We start from the raw sequence: 21,625 nt of genomic DNA, 5'->3' as shown, positions 1-21,625 counted from the left end.
ATGTTAAAACTCCAGGCACGTTCACGCTTCACTGATTGATCGCGGCCTTGATGAGTGACAAGTACAGAGAAGCGCTTGATGTTCAGAAGACAAGTGTAACAGATTGTCATATCTTTCCTCAGTAACAAAACTAATGTGCTCAGTGCAAAGGGCTCTGATGTAGCACAACACCAGTGTTTGGATGTTGACGGCGGTGTCTCATCTCAGTGGTGACTGATGGCATGCTTCAGTGGCCTTCACAGCACCTGTATTTAAAGGGAGGAAATGGATTTGGCCATGACGTTTTCTAGAAGCTAGAGATGATATTCATAATTTGCAGTGTGTTTGCAATGCACTGACACAGATTCTGACAAGAGCAAACATAAATCCAAGGGATGCCATTCCTAGATATTGGAGAAGGGTCCAGTGGTGGACACGCTGTACCTTATTGACCTCCCACTCCTCACTATACTTGTTCTCACGATCCTTCCCCTACGACGCTGTACCACGTGTCATGTCTCACCACATTTCTTCTCTCCCGTCTTTCTCTGTCTTTGGTGTTGACCAGTCACTTTGTTGCCGTGCATGGATGTATTGTAAGAACAGTGTTGTTATGGCTAGCTAACGTTAGCTTAGATGCTGGTGGAGATGGGCTTTGTGTCAAACTCTTACTTACCCCCACTATACCTAAACAAAGCCAAAGTGTCCCGGATGTGGCCATTGCCATCTTGCACTCATGCATCATTTGGCTAAGTGTGTTAAACTGAAGTCCACAGTGGCTAGCTAGCATTAGCTGAGTGTGTTAAACTGAAGTCCACAGTGGCTAGCTAGCATTAGCTGAGTGTGTTAAACTGAAGTCCACAGTGGCTAGCTAGCATTAGCTGAGTGTGTTAAACTGAAGTCCACAGTGGCTAGCTAGCATTAGCTGAGTGTGTTAAACCAGAGATATTGGATAAAGCGAGATACCCAGGCTCTGATTGGAGGGAGAGCTAACCACGCCCACTTAGGAGACAGGAAGAGTAACCGTTTTCTTAACATTGGATAAGCCTACGGTGGGGTATCTCCTCCATCATACATTCTCCTTAACACACCACAGGCAACTTAGAGGACACCGGAGATAATACACCCATCTCAACAGACAGTAATGACTAAATCAGTGACAGATTTGTCATCGGCAGTGTAGTCTCATGACGAGCACACCACTCTCCCCACGCCCTTCTGACAATAAGAAGCCGCACAGCAAGGAAGTTTTAATGATTGCTGTTGAAGAGCATGTGTCTCTCTAAACTGTCCCAGTTGTTTCCTGTATCGTATGTCATACCTGCGGTCTCAATATAGAGTGATGTTATGTGTGTGTTTGTCTGAGCCTTTGATGGAGGCATTGCCCTTGCTTATATTGGCCCTAAATATAGCAGTCAGTCTGAATTTGCTCCTGTGTGCCTCTCACCATCTGACACAGCTGTCAGATAGGTTTGTCAGGGTCTTAGTCACTGCAGTGGGCCAGCTGGCTTTGATGTTGAATGTACACATTTTACTTCAGCTGTGGGTCTTGTATGCCTGGAATTAGGAGTGGTGTTGAAAGAGTGGAGTGACATTTATTGACAGCTCAAGTGAGATTCATCTGACACATTTACACTCTGTGTTTTAGGTGTAATGTGCCAGTGTAGATGATGGCCTCTAAGTGAGAGTGATGTTGGAAATTTTTTTTTATCTGCATAACCATATAGAAGATTTTGACATTTCCAACCATAGAAAACTAAAATAAAAGCTAAAAGCATCTTAAGAAACATCGGTACATGCTTTAACTTTTACTGTTAAATTTGTCCCCTGATTCCAGTCTGTACAAATTACAAATTACACGAGGCTTTTGAGGCCACTTCTGTAGCACTTTTCTAACAGCCGAGGTTTGGAAAGTGCTTTACAGAATGTAAAGACAGAAAATAGATGTGATCAGGCAAACCTAGGATAAATAAACCAGAGATAAGTGAATCAATAAAACCTAAACAGAATAGAATGAATAAAACAAGTTAAAATAGGTATATTCTACTTGTTTTGCCAACAGGGGACACTTTTGCAGAATGGCAGGGGATCAGGGGCCAGTTTATAAACAAACAATAATACAAAAAGAAAGTTTTAAACCTTTTAACATTTGCTGTCCTCATTCATCTTTGCCAAGGGGCAACAACAATCGCAGCACCCCTGCACAGGTATGAAGGGGCATTTCTAGGATTTGAGGGCGTTCAGGACTTGGCCCAGACCTCTGTTGGGGGCCACTTTTCTTTGACAAGCCATCTCTACTCTTATGCTTTTTATGCACTCTGGCACCTTATTTACATTCACAGTACAAAACATTCCCGGTGTAAATAAATGGGCCACCTGGCACCCTTCTGAGGGCAACATTTGGCCCGCAGGCTGTATGTTGAGTATCACTGGGTTAAAATGTTTAAAGGTTAAAACAACTAATTCAGCCACTTTGAAGTAGAGGTATAATTAATACCAAAGCTTCACGTCGATGGCTGCACATGTACATTTTCCTTTAGTTCCTTTCTTTTCTTTGGGACACCCCTAGTAAGATTATTTCCATTATCAGTTAATCTCCCCATTATTGTTTTTTAAGTCCAAGAAATGTTAGAATAGTGAAAAATATCCATCACAACCCAAAGGGACATTTGGAAATTTTCTGTTTAGTGTGACCAACAGTCCAAAATTTAATAATATATTTAGTTTACAATAATATATAATAACAACGGAGAAATGCAGAAAAATCCTCACAAATAATACACCAGAACTAGGTAGTGTTCATCATTTTTTTGGATGGACAAATTGATTAGTTGACTAATCGTTGCAGTTCTAGAGACAGCAAAATGGCCTTGGTCAGATGATCATTGACAGACTCCTTGAAGAACAGCAACAGCAGTTTTAATATCTAGACTTTAAGGAGAGACACCCCAGGTGAAAACTAACAGATATCACCATGAAATTTCCCCTGCTGGTTTTTTAGATTAAGATAATTAGTTTGTGTATTACACGTTTTCTCAATTTTTGTGTTTAAATATGCAAATGAAGCATCATCTAATGAAAAATGCACAAATTTTCATATATTATCAGAGCAGACATCTGAACACCAGATAAAGCCAGGTTTGAAATTCTTGTTGTCTCTTTTTATCAGTCCATAAAACAGAAAGTACTATATACAGCAAAAAATAAATAAATAAATAATAAAATAGAATAGAATAGAATAAAATAAAATAAAATAAAATAATATATAAAAAACACAATTTTTTCCACGTCTTAGTTAATAGAATGATATATGAAGAAACCCCTCTGTAAAAACCTTCAAAATATAGATATAGAATATTTAAAATCATGAGTCCTATTAGGTGTTGATGACTTACTTGGGTAAAATAATCCTTCAGCCATTTATTTCACCTGCATGTGATACCATAGCAATCAGCATATCTTCAAATGCAAACAAGCAGTTGTAATCTGTGGTGCATCTGTTCACTAAATTAGTTTGCTGATTATGTAAAACTTAATTTGTATTTAATTTGTATTTTGTATTTATATCTTTTATACTTTTAAACCCAGGATTACAACGTGTTTATCAGTAGTAGTAGTAGTAGTAGTAGTAGTAGAGGATTGATACAACTGTGTTGCTTTGAAATGTCATGTTGTGCACTGCACGCATTAGAAGATATATTACCTTCATATAAGTTACACATTTAAAGGTCCTGTGCATGTTCCCATAGAGCACACGTATGCAGTCCTGCAGACTATATGTGCATTTTGACAGCTGCAGTATCCGTGTGCCAAACAAGGGCCAACAGGTTTGTAGTTGCGGATTAGTACCCATGTTTGGACCAAGAATGTGTCGGTCCACGTGGGTTAGGTAATACCTACGTGCTCTGTATGTGTGGCAGACGTGTACAAACACAAAGACCTGCATGTGTAAAGGTGTGAAGCAGAACTGTAAAAACTCAAGATGATGATCAGTTTTCTTTGCATGTCTTTGCGTGTCCATGTTTAGGACAGATTGTGTTCCCGGGCTGCAGGTGCCGTAGGCTTGGGTCTCCAGAATTGGACGCCTCACCTCCTCTTCTTACTTGACACTCTTGTCTTTTGACCCTGTGCCAACACGGGGTCATGCCCATCATTTAACCTTTTTAAATTCTTAAAGAGCTTCATGAATCAATATTCAGTCTGTGCATTATCGTCCCTACTGGCCTGATGTGCAAAGATATTCTGGAGTTGAGTCCAAACTTCATTTAGATTTACATTTCTAGCGGATACCTTTCTATTCAAGGGCACTAAAACTAGATTGCAAGCATCACATGACATTTTCATGCATTGAGTGACAGAATATAGGGTGTTGGGTTAACATGAGGCTTGTATCTGTTGGGCTGTAGCAGGTGTTGATATCTGCATGGTGTATCATATTCATCGGCCTCTGAGAAAGCAGATTATTTGACAGTAGCAGGTGGGAAAAAATGTTGAAGGTTGTTTAAGGTAAATGTTAAAGGTTGTGACATCATGTTTATAAAAGTGGAGGACATTTCTACTGAAAATTGTTAAGGATCCCAACTCGAATGGAAATGACATTTATTTTAATGTTCAGTGGAGAAACAGTATCTAAAGTTTTGATATTAGCAAACATTCAGGCCATTTGAGAACCCCCAGCAATTGAGAGTGTACAGTTACTACTACTGTAACTACTTGGACTTGAAACCCTTCATACAGCTCAGCTTCAAAGACAAAACAGCAGGCAAGCTTTAAGGGTATACTATGCAGGGTTGTCAGTTACCATTCATAAAAATGCTTGCCATTGAAAATACAAGTAGAATCCAAACCCAGATTCACTCTCGTTTGGCGTTTCACCTCGCTATATGTCCGTTTCTTCGGCGCTGTGTCTCTTGGATGCCTGCTGCTTATGGTCTGGCACCTGGTCACTACCTTTTTATAAAGCTCCGACTTCACCTGAGCGCTGTGGGGGTGCACGCTCATACATGTCCCAAGCAGCAACAGAAAATAAGAAAATACAGGCAGAGGGCACTCTCTGTATAAAAGAACACCACCACACACTTCTAGTAGGTCTAAGTGATGATTGAGAGGGATTGCTTGTGTGTGAGTCTATACATTTTTTTCAGGAAAATCCTGCATAGTATATCTTTAAACTAACATTTAAGCTACTTTTCTTTTGTTAAACTGTAGAAAAAGTAGGAATTTGATTATTTTATTCCAGTATTCTCTATTGACATGACTCTGCATGAAGGGTTTGCAAGCAGAAGTGGCAGATGTTGATATTTTTCAGGTGCAGTTTGTTGTTTTGTCCTGGTGTGGAAATTAAATGTGTTTTCCATTCTACTTTAACAGCCTTTAAATCTGAAAATCAGGATTACAGATGATTGTTATTATTTTTTTACGCTGCACAAGAGAGCATTAGACACATTTTTATAACCATTTATTTCCGAACCATAACCACATTTTAAAGTCTAAAAGTTATATTTAAGTATGTGATAAGAATAAACAGGAACGTGTTTGCCCATTTTAGGCTCCCTACAGTACACCGCTGCCTGCCCATCTAAGAATTAATTTTAACATATCACTCATGACTAACGACTAAGGCATTATGTGATCTTGCAGGATTAGATGTCTCATAATGACTCATCAGAGACCTTTGGTAGCAAATGGATCTGCAGAGCTATGATAAGGCAAAGCTGGAGGACAGTGTGTTACATAGCTACCAATACTGATTGAATGAAGCACTGAAGTATCTGCATTAGAGGGAATATATTGTGTGGTGGGTGGCTGGTATGTGAAGTACATTTTGTCTTGATTAAAAAAACAAATTACGGTACCTTTTCAGCCTCTCACCTCGACCATATGGGTAGTTAAACTGAGAAGATGTTTACATAAATAATGAATGTGAAGTATCTATTTAATCTTTTTGTGTCATCCATAGTTGTCTCCTCTTTGTGTGGTGTCTTATCATAGACTCAAAGCTGTTACTTTGTGAATAATGATGAAAGGACATTTAAAGGGAGAGAACAGCAGCTCAGTCGAGTGCTCATTGGTTAATGGCTTTGGGAACACTGTGACTTCTACAAGGTTGAAATAATATTTTTCGCTCTGTTGCTACAGCCATAGGAACACTGAGCTTTATGGCAGTGAGCAATGTGGCTCTGAACTGTAGGTATATGAACTACACCTCTACAGTAATGTGTTCACTGTACTGCAGGCTGCTCAGTATGCAAACAATTTTCATGCATTACTGTTTGAGGAATGAGCAATAACTTGTCAGCCAAATTGATTCTACTGTAGCAAACTTGGACAATTTAAGGTACACTCAGTGCTCCGCTTTTCTTCTTCACACACACACACATCGCCGCTCATTGCCACTAATTAAATGTTTTTCCAAAGGAAAGGCAGGCTGCTTATTGTAGGTGGCGTCTCCCACACACTGGCCTTGTCACACAGACAGAGATGAGCCACAAAGGACCAGTGTTCTCATCCTCCCACATGAAAGCAACTAGTTTGAGTCACTACCAATATATATTGACGACGAAGTGTCTTCACTGAAGCTCTCATTATATGCTGACACACTTGAATTGGTCATTTCCCACCAGTCTCTCTTTGCTGACGTCTTCTTTTACTCAAACCCAAGGTGGCAATTAGTTGTCACAGTTGCTCATCTATCTTGGTTAACACATTTAGTTTACTTTATTTGACACAATTAAGACATTAAATCACACTCATATAATGGATGACACAATCATTTCACAGACTTATTTCCACTGGTGCAAAAATGCAAGTTTCAGTTTGACAAGGCGACATCACAGGAATAGCAGAAACACACAACTAACAGGTGTATCATCATTAAGAAAGTAATTTGGAGTGAAACGTGAAAATATAAACTATAAAAAATTACACACAACTTTCAAGTTTGCCATAAGCTGTCTGTTCTTATTTATTTATTTGTATTTTCAAAGTTTCGTCTTTATACATACCCTCATAGGAGCTTCACAGGTGGAGGTTCACTCAAGGTTCACGCACCCATTGTGTGTGTTTTTACCTTAAACAACCCGAAGAGCAGCAGAAAGGATAATCCCTCACTGGCTTCCCACTTGCTGGGATTGGGTCGTCCAATCTTGCTGCAAACAGAGCCGCCGATTGTCGTCTGTGCTGCCTGAGATAGGATTTAAAAAGGGATAATAACAAATCCAAGTTTTAACAATGTATAAATCCAAGTGTTGTGCTAATTGATGTCAAAATCGTTCTGACTTATATAATTGCCTCGGGTAGGCTTTGCTCAGAAAATACTTCAAAAACAAACCAGGTCCCCAAATTAGCGAGGATGTGCATGTGTGGTAAGAGACGGAGCTGTTCTGTTGTAAGGCACGCGTGTGTGTGTGTGCGCGCGCGCCCACCACTCTTGCACACTAAGCGTGTTTTTTGTCGGCAGCTTTTTCTGCTTTAGAAGGTAACGACAAAGAAACATGGAGCAAAAGGATTTGCCCTTTTATGGAGCATACAGTTACATTAGGCTATACTCCTCAGGTTTTCTGTGCAGTGACAAATCCTGCAGTGGTGATCTGGTTAGGGCTTGTTAACGAGCCGATCAGGTTTAGTTATGGATGCTGAAATTGTAATTGGGTTTATTGCATTGTGCAGCTTTAGCTTGCATTACAGACTAAAGTTTTTAAGGAAAAGGTTCATGGTTGTGCTATTCTTAAGGTCTCAATCGAAATCATTTAAGAGTTTAGGGATTATGTTGTCACCACAGTAGATTCATGAAATTTCCCGTAAAGACCTGCCTCTGACAGGACTTTGTTGCATTGGGGGATTTTGCGGCGCAGCGTTGTTGTCCCAGTCTTAGACACCAGAGGGAGGCAGTGTCCTGACAGTCATGTACATACAATAATCCGTGACCCACAGGTTGTGGGTGCTTGTTGCAGCTGTGCTCAGACTGCACTACAGGCTTTACCCAGTAATGAACTGTAGCCTGTCTCACATAGACACTGTCCAGGAGTGAGTGAGTGTTCATGTTTTTGTTTTCTCTAGTACTGCCTCCGGGGTTTGGCAGAGGTTGTAGCCTCATCACTAGCTGATGTAGAGATGGTGTGGGGGTGAGATTTTTTTTGACTGAAAACCACAATTTTCCCATCTTCACTTCACATGTATCTACTCTATGGATAATTAAATGTAATAAACCATGCCTTGCTGCATGTCGGGTGGAAAACCAAATCATCTATTACAGTTGCAGAACATGCACCGCAATGGTATTATACCTTACTTAAATTAAAAGGCTGAACAATCCCTTATGTACTCGTCACTTTAATCTAAATGCTTTGTATTGTCCATTTCTCATTGAATTGGCGATAAGGTGGCTCCTACATATGTTTGGATTTGAGGCCTGAACACAACCTGCTCTCTGCAGGTTTGGTCTGCAGCATTCGTTACCATAGTTGCAATGCTGCTTTTCTGACTTTGAGATTCAATGTTAATAGCTTTATACGACACAGGCAAGGCCTACAGGGTCCCCCTCTCACAGTGCCGACATCTGCAGCCGTACCCTGTCATCTCAGTCGTGCTGGAAAGCTGGGAGTGATTTGTAAGTGTACTGAGTTACTAGAAGCTAAACATTCCTGATCTTTGGCGCTCCAGGGATAGCAAACTCAATGACCAGGCAGTAATACAGAAGGACGGTATTAAAAGAAAGCAGACAAACAGACAGGAGACATTTGCCCCTGTAACAGCTCTGTTAGTGTACTTAATGTGTAGTTATGAGTTTGTACAGTAGTGATATTGTGACCATAAAATGTTTGTGCAAAATGATTAGAGTGGTTTTATTTCTGGCATTGATCCTTTTATGTTTGGGTAGTCTTGATAACTGTAATGCTCAATGGGGTTGTGTGTTTCTATCTACCTTTTGTAGGTTCATACTTCAAATCTTCTAGGATACTCTCAACACAGCTTCAGGCTTGCAGTATGTAGGAGGGTGTAAGGCTTGTCACTTTTCTACTGCACAGAGTTAGCACACCCGATGGGAACTTTGTCAAGAACTCCAGGAACTTTATTCCCTTTTTCCACCTGAGTAATCTCTTATAAGCTTTGGTTTATTGCACATGGGAAAGCAAAAGCAATACAATCAAATTGTTTTGACGTTCCTTTACATGTTATTTCCTGGATCATTTGATGTAAAATGCCAAAATAGGTATTGAAGAAAAGTTTTCTTCTAAGCACTGCAGAGGATCCAAGGGTAAATATGCTTGCATGGCTTGCTATTTAACGAGTTACTTTGAGCCGATCACGTTGTAGCCGACTGGAACAGTGTCTGTCACATAGCTTTGTGGCCTAAGATTAGTCTGAAAGCTCAAGTAGCCTCTACAAGGCCTGGGGCAAGTCAGAGACAAGCAGCCGTTCACAGGTGCCTCGTTGGTTATTTCTCACTGCATGTGGACTACTGTCAATCATGGTTTGTAAACTGAAAGGGGAAAAGAAATTGATTATGTTAGCCAATCATTCAAATAATTAAAATTCTTAAAGCATCACTCTAGGATATTAATAAGGCCTGTTTTGTAGGTCTGTGTTGAAATACATTGCTTTCTATCTCGCGGGGTGGAAGTACCTCAGTCCGGCTCTTTTGGGAATCGGAGCATTGCTGTTCAAGTTAAGCTCAGACCAAGTACAGAGTGTAGTAATTGGAGAGGTGCCAGTTCACCTCCTGGGCACTACCGAGTTACCCTTCTGCAAGGCACTGAAGCCCCAGCTCAGGGCATCATCTTATGAGGCAGCCCCCTTGCTCTGTACATTAATGTGAAGGACCTGATACAAAGACTGGGTATCAGTACCTGACACCTTTAGGGTATCGAACAGAATAATCACGTACCAAGCAGTATTGAAGTCTATCCAGTCAAGTGACACCTGCATTTGGTCCTTTTTGTGTCGGGGTCTGATCTTGGACTGTCCATACTCCCCACTGAATCAGCAGACTTTCTGTTGCTGCCTTCTCCAGAGCCGTTTTCTTCATGACAGACGGTCAGTTCGACATCTCAGCACAGAGCTTATAGTTCGAGCAGGAGCTACTACCCTTATAGTCTGTAGTGTGGTGAAGTTGAGCGTGCTATGTTAGAAACTATGGCTATACTACACGACCTTCCATTCACATTATTGGTATCGAGTGAAGTACTCTGGTATTGGTATCACTTTAAGGGTACTGGTATTGGTAGTGTAATTTTTTAAACGATACCCAGCCCTGACACGCCAAGCTAGATCTAAACACCTCGTGCCTACAAAAGACCAATAGATCAAACAAATTGTGTCCCCTTAAGTTGTCTGTATGAAGCTGCACACTTTAACACGCTGCAAATATTGCGGCTGATGGTAAGCAGACTACAAACTGTATCATTGTTCTCATATGCTGTTAATATTTTGCGATTATGCTGAACAATATATATTTCTTACTTCTGTCAAAGCCGTGATATTGCCTTCTTCAGGATGGAGTGTGGGGCAATTTGTTGAACTGAAATAGAATGTGACTACCTCTTTTGGAATCCAAAAAACATCAATAAAAGGCAATTTCACACAATATTTTCACCACCATCAATCTGTTTAGTCTCATTAAATGCTTTGAATACTAATTGTCAATATGTGTGTTTTAAAAGTTGCTGCTAGAAGTCTAAAAATCTTTGTCTCGCACAGGTGTTGTCATTGTGGCGTTCTGCTTATGAACAAGCGGAGAGAAAAGACTGCACTAGATTGCTGAATACACTAATTTGGACGGCTGAATGTTCAGTTAGAGAGCTCTGTCTCACAGACAGCCTCTGCTGTTTGTTCAACATGCTCGATTGGCTGAACAGCTGCCGATAAGGCGCCAACTTGCTCCAATTGTGCTGAACATACTGTAAAAACTATGGGCGTTGGTCTGCCCCAGACACTCAACGGCGTCCAATGGCCTGGTTTGTCAGGGCCCTCAGTCAACTCTGATGGATGTTCTGGCTCTGTAATCCTCCTCAAACAATGGTGGATGTGAGAATAGAAGAGAGGTTAAGCCCTGTAGGTCTTTCTGTTACCATGTGCTCAGACATTTAAATGCAGACAGGGAAGGCTGTACATTTATACATATTCAGCACTGATTGTCAGCTGTTTTAGGCTGCATATTAATCGTCTGCCGGAGTCAGCAATTATAACTTTTCTTAACTCCCTGTTGTTGCACCACTTATTCACACCTTCACTTCATTAGCACCCCTTTGTGTAGCAAAGTTTAATGAAAAGACCGAACTCCCGCTGCTGCTTCCCTCTTTGTTGCTGCATGTGAACACACTTTAATAAAAGTCCATCCCTCTTGACACTTGGTCAAGTGAATCCCTGTTTAAGTGCATGTGTCATACATACTAACATTGAACTACTATGTGATCGTCTCCTGAAATATCCTCAGCCTCTTTGCTGACATGGACAGAGTTAGTGACATTCCTGAACACCTTGGTTCATGGAGGAGTCACAAAAGGTTGGCATATAACAAATCCCAGCTTCAACTCTTGCGTTGATGGATGTGATTCAGACGAGCATATCGTAATCTGCTGTTTTGTTGTATGCTGACAGTTTTCATGGCGTTAATTTAACTGGGCTCAGTGATGATGTAGTCCACTAAGTTGGGAGGACCAGAGGGGGGGGTCAGAGAATGACCACAATGAGGAAGCTCCCTGGACACGTGTGCTGCGTTGGACGACTGCTGGTACGCATTCCACCACCGAGGGGTCATGAGAGCAGATTCCACAGTGCCTGTCTGAGGGGGGAGAGGCTGAGTTGGTCCATCCTCTTTTCAGGCCCTGACGGCAGCTGCTCCGCCTGGCTTGGGCGCAACAGTGACCTCACACCCCAGAGATATTTTAAAGGGTGCCAGTCAGCAGGGAGATGAGTTTTGAGTAGGTAGGTGAAGAGGCTCGGCGAGCGCAGTTGTGAGACGTCTGCACGATGGTTGTAAGGTCCAAGGGAAGTACTACGTTTAATAAGTAAAGTTATCTGCTTACGACAATAGTCAGTCAGGTTTCGGAGCTCCTTCTGGGATATGATCCAGTAGACGGCCTGTTTTGCAATGCTGAGGCATTGCCCTATTCCCCGTTTCTCATCTGGGGCTCGGAGAAAGATGCCAAATGTTGCCTCTGGAAAAGAGAAGACCTCGTCCCATGTGCTGCTGGAGAACCAGCCACTTGACTGGGCAGATCCTAAGGACGTTGCCAAGGAACCGTTACCCCCTCAGAAAGTGCTCAAGATATTTAGCATCAACATCATCGCTCAGGGTTTGCCTTTCTGTCGCAGACGGGTGAGTGTTGTATGGGTTAGGCCATTCCTGCAGTTCAGAGTTAGTTGAGCCACAGAACCCAAAAATGTCAAAGGTCATCCTTTACTCTCAGCCCCTGTCACATTGGTTGTTGTTGCTTTGCGTTGGCTTATCACAGTTGCAAGTGAGGATGTATTACTTGCTTTGTTTTGTCAGCACAATGAAGTTTCCACTTTCCATATTTATTGCCAAAATAACACTTTTAAGTTCTGCTGAATTTAAAAATCCGTCAAATTAATGTAAAGTTACAACCCCACAAAACAAATGAGCAGAATATCATCCTTTTTAATGATGACATGTTTTAACTTGAATACCTCATAGACTGCTTCAGTGGTATTGGTAAGAATAAATAAGAACAATTAAGATATTTGCTGTTGCAAGATGGCGTTGGCCTTTTGTCAGATGTACTTCAGTCGTCTACGTATGTTCACAGAATCAAAAGTGCAGCGGCTCCGCCCATGGCAGCCGAAGGACACTAACATATAACCTTAAAAAGATCGATGCCAATAAGCCTATTTTTAGGCTGTTTTTAGATAAAGATACTGTATATGCATTATCGGAAAGTAAATAGGAAAAATACGTTCTTCATTTGCAGCTCTTGGAGAAATTATCACAAAATAAATAATAAATTTATGCTACATAATTAATTTCTCCAATAATCAGATCAATAAATATTTTGTTCATTTTAGATGGGGTTGTATAAGTTTTATATACAGTAATCTATATGTCTTGAAGTGTATACAAATAAAATAAATAGCCTCCATCTGTCAGTTTCATCCATCATGGCCCGTTTAATGGCTGACGATTTAATATTAGGTGTCTGCAGGTTCTTAAAATGTCTAAAGTCCTTTAAAGTCATTGAAAAGTCTTAAATTTTAATGTTTTGGGGGTATTAATTGCCCCAAACATTTTACCTTATTTCATTTATCTATCTTTTAATTGGATTATGTCATTGTGAGTCAATATCTTCTGTGTGAAAGTTTTTCATGTTACGTGTCTTTAAACGTACCACTGAACCTATTACAGTCTTTTTATTTTATATGTGCACTGACTTGTTGGCAAAATGTAGTTTGACTTAATTGACTTTCATAAAACTTACCTCTGCACAGGAATACAGATCTGCTACTTATTTTTATACTTGCTTGCAATGCTTGAATAAGAAGACGATAATTTATTAAAAAATCTGTCTTAAATTTGATGAAAAATGATCTTGAATACGTCTTAAAACACATTAAATCAAAGCGTTTGATACCTGTAGACACCCTGTAACATAAGTCCCTTCTTTATGCCTTCTTTTGCTCATGAGTAGTTTTGTTTTCATAATTGGGAGTTATGTTTGCATTATAATTGGCAATTCCTTAAATATGTTTGTGCAAGTTGAAGGTTGAAGCCGCTCAGAAACATCAGCGCTCTCTCACTATGACATTAGTAATTTCTTCTTCTTTGACAGCAAATTAGGTTGCCAGTAAGGAGCTGTAACAGTAACACTACTCGCATAAAAAGTCTCCTCTGACACACCCACTGAATTAATTCAGCTCGGAAATTAATACGATTAATATCATGTCAAGTTAAGATGCTTCCCAAACGAACCCAGGGCAGTGTTTGAAAGACATAAACCCTCTAAATGACTCTCTAATCTCTCCGTGTTTTGTCACTGGCAGTCTAACGTTCAAACATCAAGAGATTATAGCCAGTTATGTATGACACTTTTGGAAATTGCTCAACCTTCACATTTTAATTGTATAAATAAATGTGCATAAACCAGGTTCATCAACACATGTTTTATTTATGCTGCCATTTGAGTTTTTCATCATTTTGATTTATATATTGTGCTTATGTCACTCCATTGTTTTTCTGTGAATTGTAGAAGATCAGAAAACAACATTTTCTTAAAATGTAAAACAAATGCAGACTGAAGAAGTCAACATAGTAAATATTCCCTGAGGTCAAATATTCAGTTTTGGTTGATTTAAATGTATAAAGCAGATAATGCTCTTTCAAGCTTTCTTGTACTGATCACATAATTACTTTTTATAATAAATGTCTGACTTACTTCCACAGTTAAGAGCAACAAGAACTTAGTAGGCATTTTATTTATTTTTTAAATTAACTTGACAGGATTTTAATTAAACTTTTAGCCGAGAACATCTCGGCAAAACAGACACCAACTGTTTTGTATGGCTGAGTCTGACCTCTGAGTTACACAGTGGTGCTGACAGTGTTTTCTTAATGTCACGAGAGATAAAAAGATAAGCAGTTAAAAATACCAACCTCCAGTCTGTCAGAAAAAATCGGAGATAGATGGGTTAGTGAGGAGAAAGGTTGTGAAATATCAGACGAAAATAGATATAAGGGTCGATGTCACAATGACCGGGGAGTGTCAGCATGTCCTTTTTTCCATTCCTGGTTTTCTGTCAGATCAAAGCGAGCTGCTCTGTCGACCAGCTTTTTCAGACAAAGGGTCCATTATGGTGATTTAGTTTTAATTAGTGCTGTTTATGCAGTAGTTAAACAGTAGGTTCAAAGGATAAGCTGAGACAGACCGCAGCAGGAGGTTTCTTTAGTTTAACCAGCTACAGGCTTAAAAATGTCCAGTCAGATCTTTGTTGCAAGGCGAGGCAGGGCTGATTTCAGACAGAAAAGGAATGCAGACAAAGAGTAAGACATTGTGTTTAACCTCCGTTGACAGTAAGATGTTATGCATCTTCTCCTCATATAACCGGTATAATGTAATATGTTGCAGTTATACTCAGGGATCCTACAAAGTATTGAAACATCTGAAATTTGATTTAAGTAATTTTTTAGGTCTTTACTTTTGGAAAAAAAAAGTAGTATTGAAAAATATTTGTTTCCAGACTATTGCTCCTATTCTGTCTTCTTAAAAAATAAAAGTCAGAATTTCTTCGTAGCATCAAGAATATTTTTATTCAATTTTAAAAGGTTTACACAATTCATGTCCACAACAAGTATCAAACTTAACAAAGCAAATATATGATGAGGAACAAAGCGTGAAATCCAATCACAATCCTCCCCATTCCACTAACCCAGAATAACAGCCAGAATATCGTCAGTAGGACGGTTCTCCATCTCCTGAATAGTACAACAGTGACAGATGAGCTGAAAGTTTGCCTAATATTAAACTTGAGGAGAAGAGATGCCTATGTAAAAAAATAAATAAATAAATAAATTCAAAATTTCTTAAAATAAATCGATCATACAAGTGTTGCAAATGTTTTTAATGGTATTTTACGTTCTGTTCCAGTTCCTGCACCCAATTTTGAACCGTTCGGAGCATGTCGACCATAAAAAATTGGTTCGGAACCCCAAAAGTTGGGTCCCAGTTAGAAAAGAAATATCAAGTTTTCCTTGAACGTAAGTGCGAACCATGACGATATCGAGAAAGGATGGGTTCTTGCACTTGATAGTAATTTGTGTTTTCTTATCGTTATTAGTTGGTTCCATGTAGGGTTTTTTATTTTGGACAAAAATAAACATCTCGATCCACTATCTTGCTACTAGTGATTACTTCCATTGAGGATGGTGCAAAGCCTCCATTGATGACATATCCTTGATTACAATGGTTCTGCTCAAAACTTGTGAAAATGCAAGCTGGTTGGCTTGTAAGCATCAAGGTTCCAAGAAAACTGAATGGAACCGGTTCAAGAACCAGCACTAATTTGGTGGTAAAAGGGAATGTGTAAGAGTGCGGACCAGAGTGAGATTGATGTCCTAGTAAGGAACGAAGTATGCTGTGCGACTGAAGACGTACTCCTTCGCAGAGCTGCCTCCATGCCTGCACAACACAGCCCACAAAACAGCTTTGCTGGGCTTAACTGAACCAAATTTGGACACTGACGACCAAATTAGTTTGAAAGAAAATGCAGCAATATCTTTGAATTGCATATTTACAAATCGCATCACAGTTAACCAAATAGTTATCATGGAAAGTAAGTAGAATACCTTTTTTGCATAAGGACACCATTACGACTGTGTTTATCGTCATCTTCATGGACACAGTACATAAATAAGGCTACAATAATGCTGTGAAAATTCAGTTATTGATTTTTTTTTTTAAACTCATTTTGTTTGTAAATGAAACTAAAAAGTATAAGGGAAACAGTAATATAATGTATTCAGTGTGTTAGCTGCACTACTTAGCTACAATTACTGACAATTATTTGGCAGTATAATGGAATACATAGTCAGAATGTTGAACATATCAGATTTTAAAACCTTTTTTTTTTTTTTTTTTTTTTTTTTTTACTTTACATAATAAACATCTAGATATTTGTACTGAGATGTCAAATATGGTCTGAAAATACTTCTATTCTATTGAAAAGTCTGGAAATTTGAGTCTGTAAAAGTATGGCATTATGATCTGATTTGTCCGCTTTTTAGTTTATGAACAGATTCCTGTAATAGTAACAGTTCTCCCATCAGCCTCAGCTGTGTTTCAGGTGAGCCTCTAGCATGGCTGTTTATGTATGTGGTGAAAAGATGATTGCTGAGACTTGTTTATTTATGGGCTGAATTATGTTGTAAATGATGGGTTTCACATCTGCCAGTCTGTTAACAAACTTCACAGCAGTAATGAGATGGTTTTGTCTCTTGCAGGATGATAATTGGTTTGACTGTTAAACAAGAAAGAACTGGGGGAAAGCACAGTTGGGATTATGCCTTGAGTTAACGTGTTAAACTCTGCCATCAGTATGCCAGTGGATTAGACAAAGGCATCTGTGTTTGTGTCCAGGAATACTTTTACTTCTCATTATTTTTCTTATTTCATTGTGTGAAAGAAGAAACTTGAGCTGTTTGCAAAGTTGGTTTTGCTGGATGAACTAAATGGAGGGTCCCACAAGGCCAGATCATGGTGTTGGTGCTCCACGTGGAGCAGGAAGCCACGTAGGCGCTACTGGGCATGTGGCAGCTGTCTCCAGTGAATGGCATAGCTTGGATTTCCTAGGGTCTCTGCAGTATGGTGCCAACTTAAAGTCGCCTGAAACTATGTCTTCAGATGGAACAGACTATACTGGAAAATACATTTTGTATGTTTTAGCTTTTTATCATGTTGCTTGTGTCGTCTGCTTTATCATTCCTCTATTTTATTCCAATTAAAATATTCATTTGGAAGTGGATGTGGGAGATTTCTATGAGGCAGTGTTTTTTTTACTTATCTATAATGTCTTGTATCTTACTGTGATCTGCATCGGCCTTAAACCTTCTCCTACTGTGCTGATAAAAAAAAATAGCCCTAGATTAAATTTCCGATTGAAACGTGACCAGGAGGATCCACACTGTATTTCCGGAACCCAGAATGGGCATCCAGCTGTTGCAGGAGATAGCGATCAAGATATAGAACATTAACAGCAGGACATTTTAGTTGCGGTATTGCTTTTCTCACCCACCACACCCTGCACTGCAGGCCTGTTGAGTAAGGTGATCTGGACTTGCCCATGGCAGCTATGTCTATATCAACAGCTACCAGCAAGATGCATTTGCTGTCTGAGCAGGTGTTGTGGGTGTGTTGCAACTTTCTTTAGCAAGTTTGACTTGAGCCTCTGCGTTTCCTGTGGTTTTGTCTACGGACATGAGGATTAGAGCCACACAACTAGGGTTGCAAAGGGTCTGGAAATTTCCCATGGGAAGTTAAGCTTGGGAATTTTGATGAAGCATTTTTTTTTAACAATTTCAATATAAAAATTATACTTTTTAATAGGTCTAAACAAGTAATCGAAGTTATATCGAAATCCTACAATGGCCTACTGCAAATTTTAAATAGCAGGAGGTGTCAAAATATTATTTAAAAATCAAGTATTGTGAGGCGTCGGTGGCTTTGTGGATAGAGCAGGCCCCCCATGTACAAAGGCCTTGTCCTTGCTGCAGCGGCAGTGGGCTCGATTCCATTCATTCCCTCCATCGCCACACTGTCCTGTCAATTAAAGTCATAAAAGCCCAAAAAAAATCTTTATAAAAAGCAATTAAATATTGTGCTGCTGCGATGCCCTAGCCCACACATCATATTCCCCAGACTTAAGAAAACATTTTACCTTGATACAGAACCCTGCAAAAATTGTACAATAAATGTTTTAAAAAACAATTTTCAATGAAAATGAGGATAATGAAAAAAAAAATTCAATACTGTTGATATTGAAATCATATCGCAATTGCAATATCAGTCAAAATCAATCAATTAAGTTAAAAAAAAAAAAAATCATTCAGCCATACTTTTTAGTAATGACCTTATTTGGATGGGAAATAACATACATACATAAAATCTGACACAGAGGAAGTCCAATTAGAGAATATGGCCTTAGAGGAAAATCATAATTTTTATAGGTGGTTTTTAGGAAATGTGTTTGATTGTTTTCAATCAATGAAAGCTCAATACAATGTTAAGTGAGCCAACCCATTGAATTAAAGTTCACCTCTACTAAATTGCTAATTTTTTTGATACTGATGTTTGATATTTATTTCGATTATTAAAAAAAATGACATGAACATACAAACAAGCAGACAGACAGAAAAAAGTAATAGTTACAAATAATGAAAAGCACAATGAAGAGCGATTGTCAGTGTATAGTTGCTTTGATTTACACATTCGAAAAGGAGTGGGAGGGAGTATAAACTTATTGAATCCCGCCCCCTTCTCCATAAAACAGACAGCTTTCTTATAAAGATAAACCAATACCTAAGACTTTCCTAAATATACCATTGTTATTATCTTGTAATGTTGTCACACAAAAATAACCCATGTATATTAGGGCTGCCACTAACGATTATTTTCATTGTCGACTAATCTGTCGATTATTTCTTCGATTAGTCGACTAATCATTTCATCGAAAAATGTGTTAAAATGTTGAAAAATGTCGGTCTGTCTCGCCCAAACCCCAAAATTACGTCATCTAATGTCTTCGTACTCACGCCAAAGGGTTTTAGTTCACTGTCGCGGGGGAGTGTGTAAAGCTGCCAATATTTGAACTTAAGAAGCTGCAATAAGAGTATTTTGGGGTACTTTTATAGTACTTTACTATAAAAAATGACTCAAACCGATTAGTCAACTACTAAAATAGTCACCGATTATTTTAATAGTCGATTAGTCGTTGATTAGTCGACTAAACGTAGCAGCCCTAATGTATATGATTGCAATAACCAAATATCTATCTTACAAAAGCCTATCTTAGTATATAATATAAATTACCAGTTATCCGTGACTTACAAGTATAAACCAGTCTAAATGTATCACACTTTGCCGCACAAACAAAACAAATGTAAGTATTAATGTTACATAATATATCTTCATTAACTTGTCCAGCTATCTTTTTATATTTAAATAAGTGAACATATGAGTTAAAAGAAGTATGAATATACGTTTTTCTACCAATGTATACTTGTGTGTACACCCACATACCCATAAATGATTACTTATTTACATATTAATACATTGTTAATTACAGAAAAATAGACTATATATATATACATATTCATACATATACATTTTTAAAATCTCTATTAAAAGGGTTTACATTCATGTCTGCTTATGTCATATTAAAATGTTTGACTCTATCTGCATGTGACACAACATGGTAAATACTGCCTGAGCAAATAACCTCTATATTCCTATTGTATTCATTTTACTTCCCATTAATTCCCATGAAATGTTTCCACCTTGACTATTTCCGGAATTTTACAACCCCTTTTGTTTGCTTCTACTACTACGAGCTGCCGTTATCCTGGTGGCCCATTTGTCGTATCGACAGAGGAACTGTTGTCGCATGTGTTTCCACGTTACAACAGTTTCCACTGTCAACTGGTGAATTAGGACAGGATGCCATTCAAAAAAAATCTTGAACAAATGTGTGAACAGAGTTTTATCCGCTAATTAGTAAGTTTTTATGCACATTTTTTTTTTTTTACTTAGTTGTGAATCTTGGCATCAAAATGACACCAAGAAGCCATCTGTCACTGTTTGAATGCGCCACTTTTTTAACCATCTATTTTTGAGAACATATGCCTGGATACACCGAGGACATTCGTATTCACTTTCAATTCGAGTTGTCTGTCCCTGCCCCGTTACGTGACAACCGGGGGTGACATGATCCGGCTCCTGATCCTGCTACTACCGAGTCAGATGATCTTATAGCGGCTCAAGTGTTGTTTGTCTTCACTATTCATATTTCAAAACCAACTGTTTTCCATCAACAAAACCTTGAAATCACCTCGGCTTATTCAACGTGAGGATTGTGCTCAGTTAATTTTAGCATCACTATCATGACCCTGCTCTTTGCTGCTTCTTTTCTGTCTCATATTTTTAGTTGTTTTGCAAAAATGCAGCCTGTTGATGCAACTGCTCTGTGATTATCTGTGCACATTTAAAAGTATTTAAATGCTGCATTTTTGAGTGGCAGAGTCGAGCAGCTTGTCAAGTTAAATAACAAAACTGTGCTGCCTTATCTGAGTGAAATGAGAAATTAATATTAGCTGGAAAACAATTTCACAAGCAGCATAAATTTTCAAGTAAGGTGCAGTGGGGGGAATTCTCTGTGCTCATAATGAAAAATAGCCACAGCAGGAACCCTAACTAACAGCAACCACCACAGGAAAACTAGATTTGTGCATCAAGCACCTGATTAAAATACTTCAAGTCCCTTAACAACATCACCAGCGCAGATTTTTTATGTGCTTTTTATTAAGTGCTATTAAATGTAAGTAAATTAATCTCCTCAGCCTCTCAGTAACACTAAATTTATTTTAAACTTCTCCGTGCTACATAAACGCTGCGGCTCCTACCTGCCTCCCTCGTTATTCATTAGCAGTCAGCATTTCACTTTCGATAAGCTTGCTGCCCTGGAGGAGCAGCTGCCTAAACTAATGTCGGTCTCTGTAGATAAGTGTTGTGAAGAAAGTGAGGCTCCCCCTGACAGTATCTCGCTGCTTGACAAACACCATCACTCAGGCCTTTTAACTGTTTTTCTCCTGTTTTTAGATAGCCAGATGTGGAATATTGGGTTTGACAGCACAAGAAGTTAATTAGTTTTTTGAAGTTTTTTTCCTCTTCTTCTATTACTGATGCAACACATTGTAACTCGGTGGTCTAAAGTTGCCACGGAGCTGGAGAGAGATGAGATTCTCCGCTCGGTTTGGTGTTTAACGATGTGTATTCAGAATTTCAGGCTTTTCTATTTTTGTTTCATCGCATTATCTCTAAAAAACTAGAAAATTATGATTAATTACTTGTTGTTGTTTTTTACCAAGTAAGACATGTGGGGAGACTTTAACTGTCATGAAAATTTAGTTTTAATAATATTTTGT

The 21,625-nt window shown here is 38.9% G+C and overlaps 1 protein-coding gene across 3 annotated transcripts in view; it reads left to right on the top strand.

Moving 5' to 3' along the window:
- Positions 1-21,625, top strand: part of fbxw7 (F-box and WD repeat domain containing 7) — a 163,648-nt gene that overhangs the window by 59,806 nt on the left and 82,217 nt on the right. Inside the window, exon 1 of one of the 3 annotated variants that reach the window (XM_050044716.1) lies at positions 11,886-12,298. The exons of the other annotated variants lie outside the window; for them this stretch is intronic. Coding sequence (XP_049900673.1) covers positions 12,071-12,298 — 228 coding nt within the window. The 5' untranslated portion in view covers positions 11,886-12,070. Of the gene's footprint in view, positions 1-11,885; positions 12,299-21,625 lie in introns of those variants that run through there. 3 annotated transcript variants of the gene reach the window in all.

This window comes from Epinephelus moara, chromosome 5, assembly GCF_006386435.1.
Source record: "Epinephelus moara isolate mb chromosome 5, YSFRI_EMoa_1.0, whole genome shotgun sequence".
Taxonomy (NCBI): domain Eukaryota; kingdom Metazoa; phylum Chordata; class Actinopteri; order Perciformes; family Serranidae; genus Epinephelus; species Epinephelus moara.
Note: the sequence above shows the minus strand (reverse complement) of the source record. Positions and strands in the feature narration are given on the sequence as shown.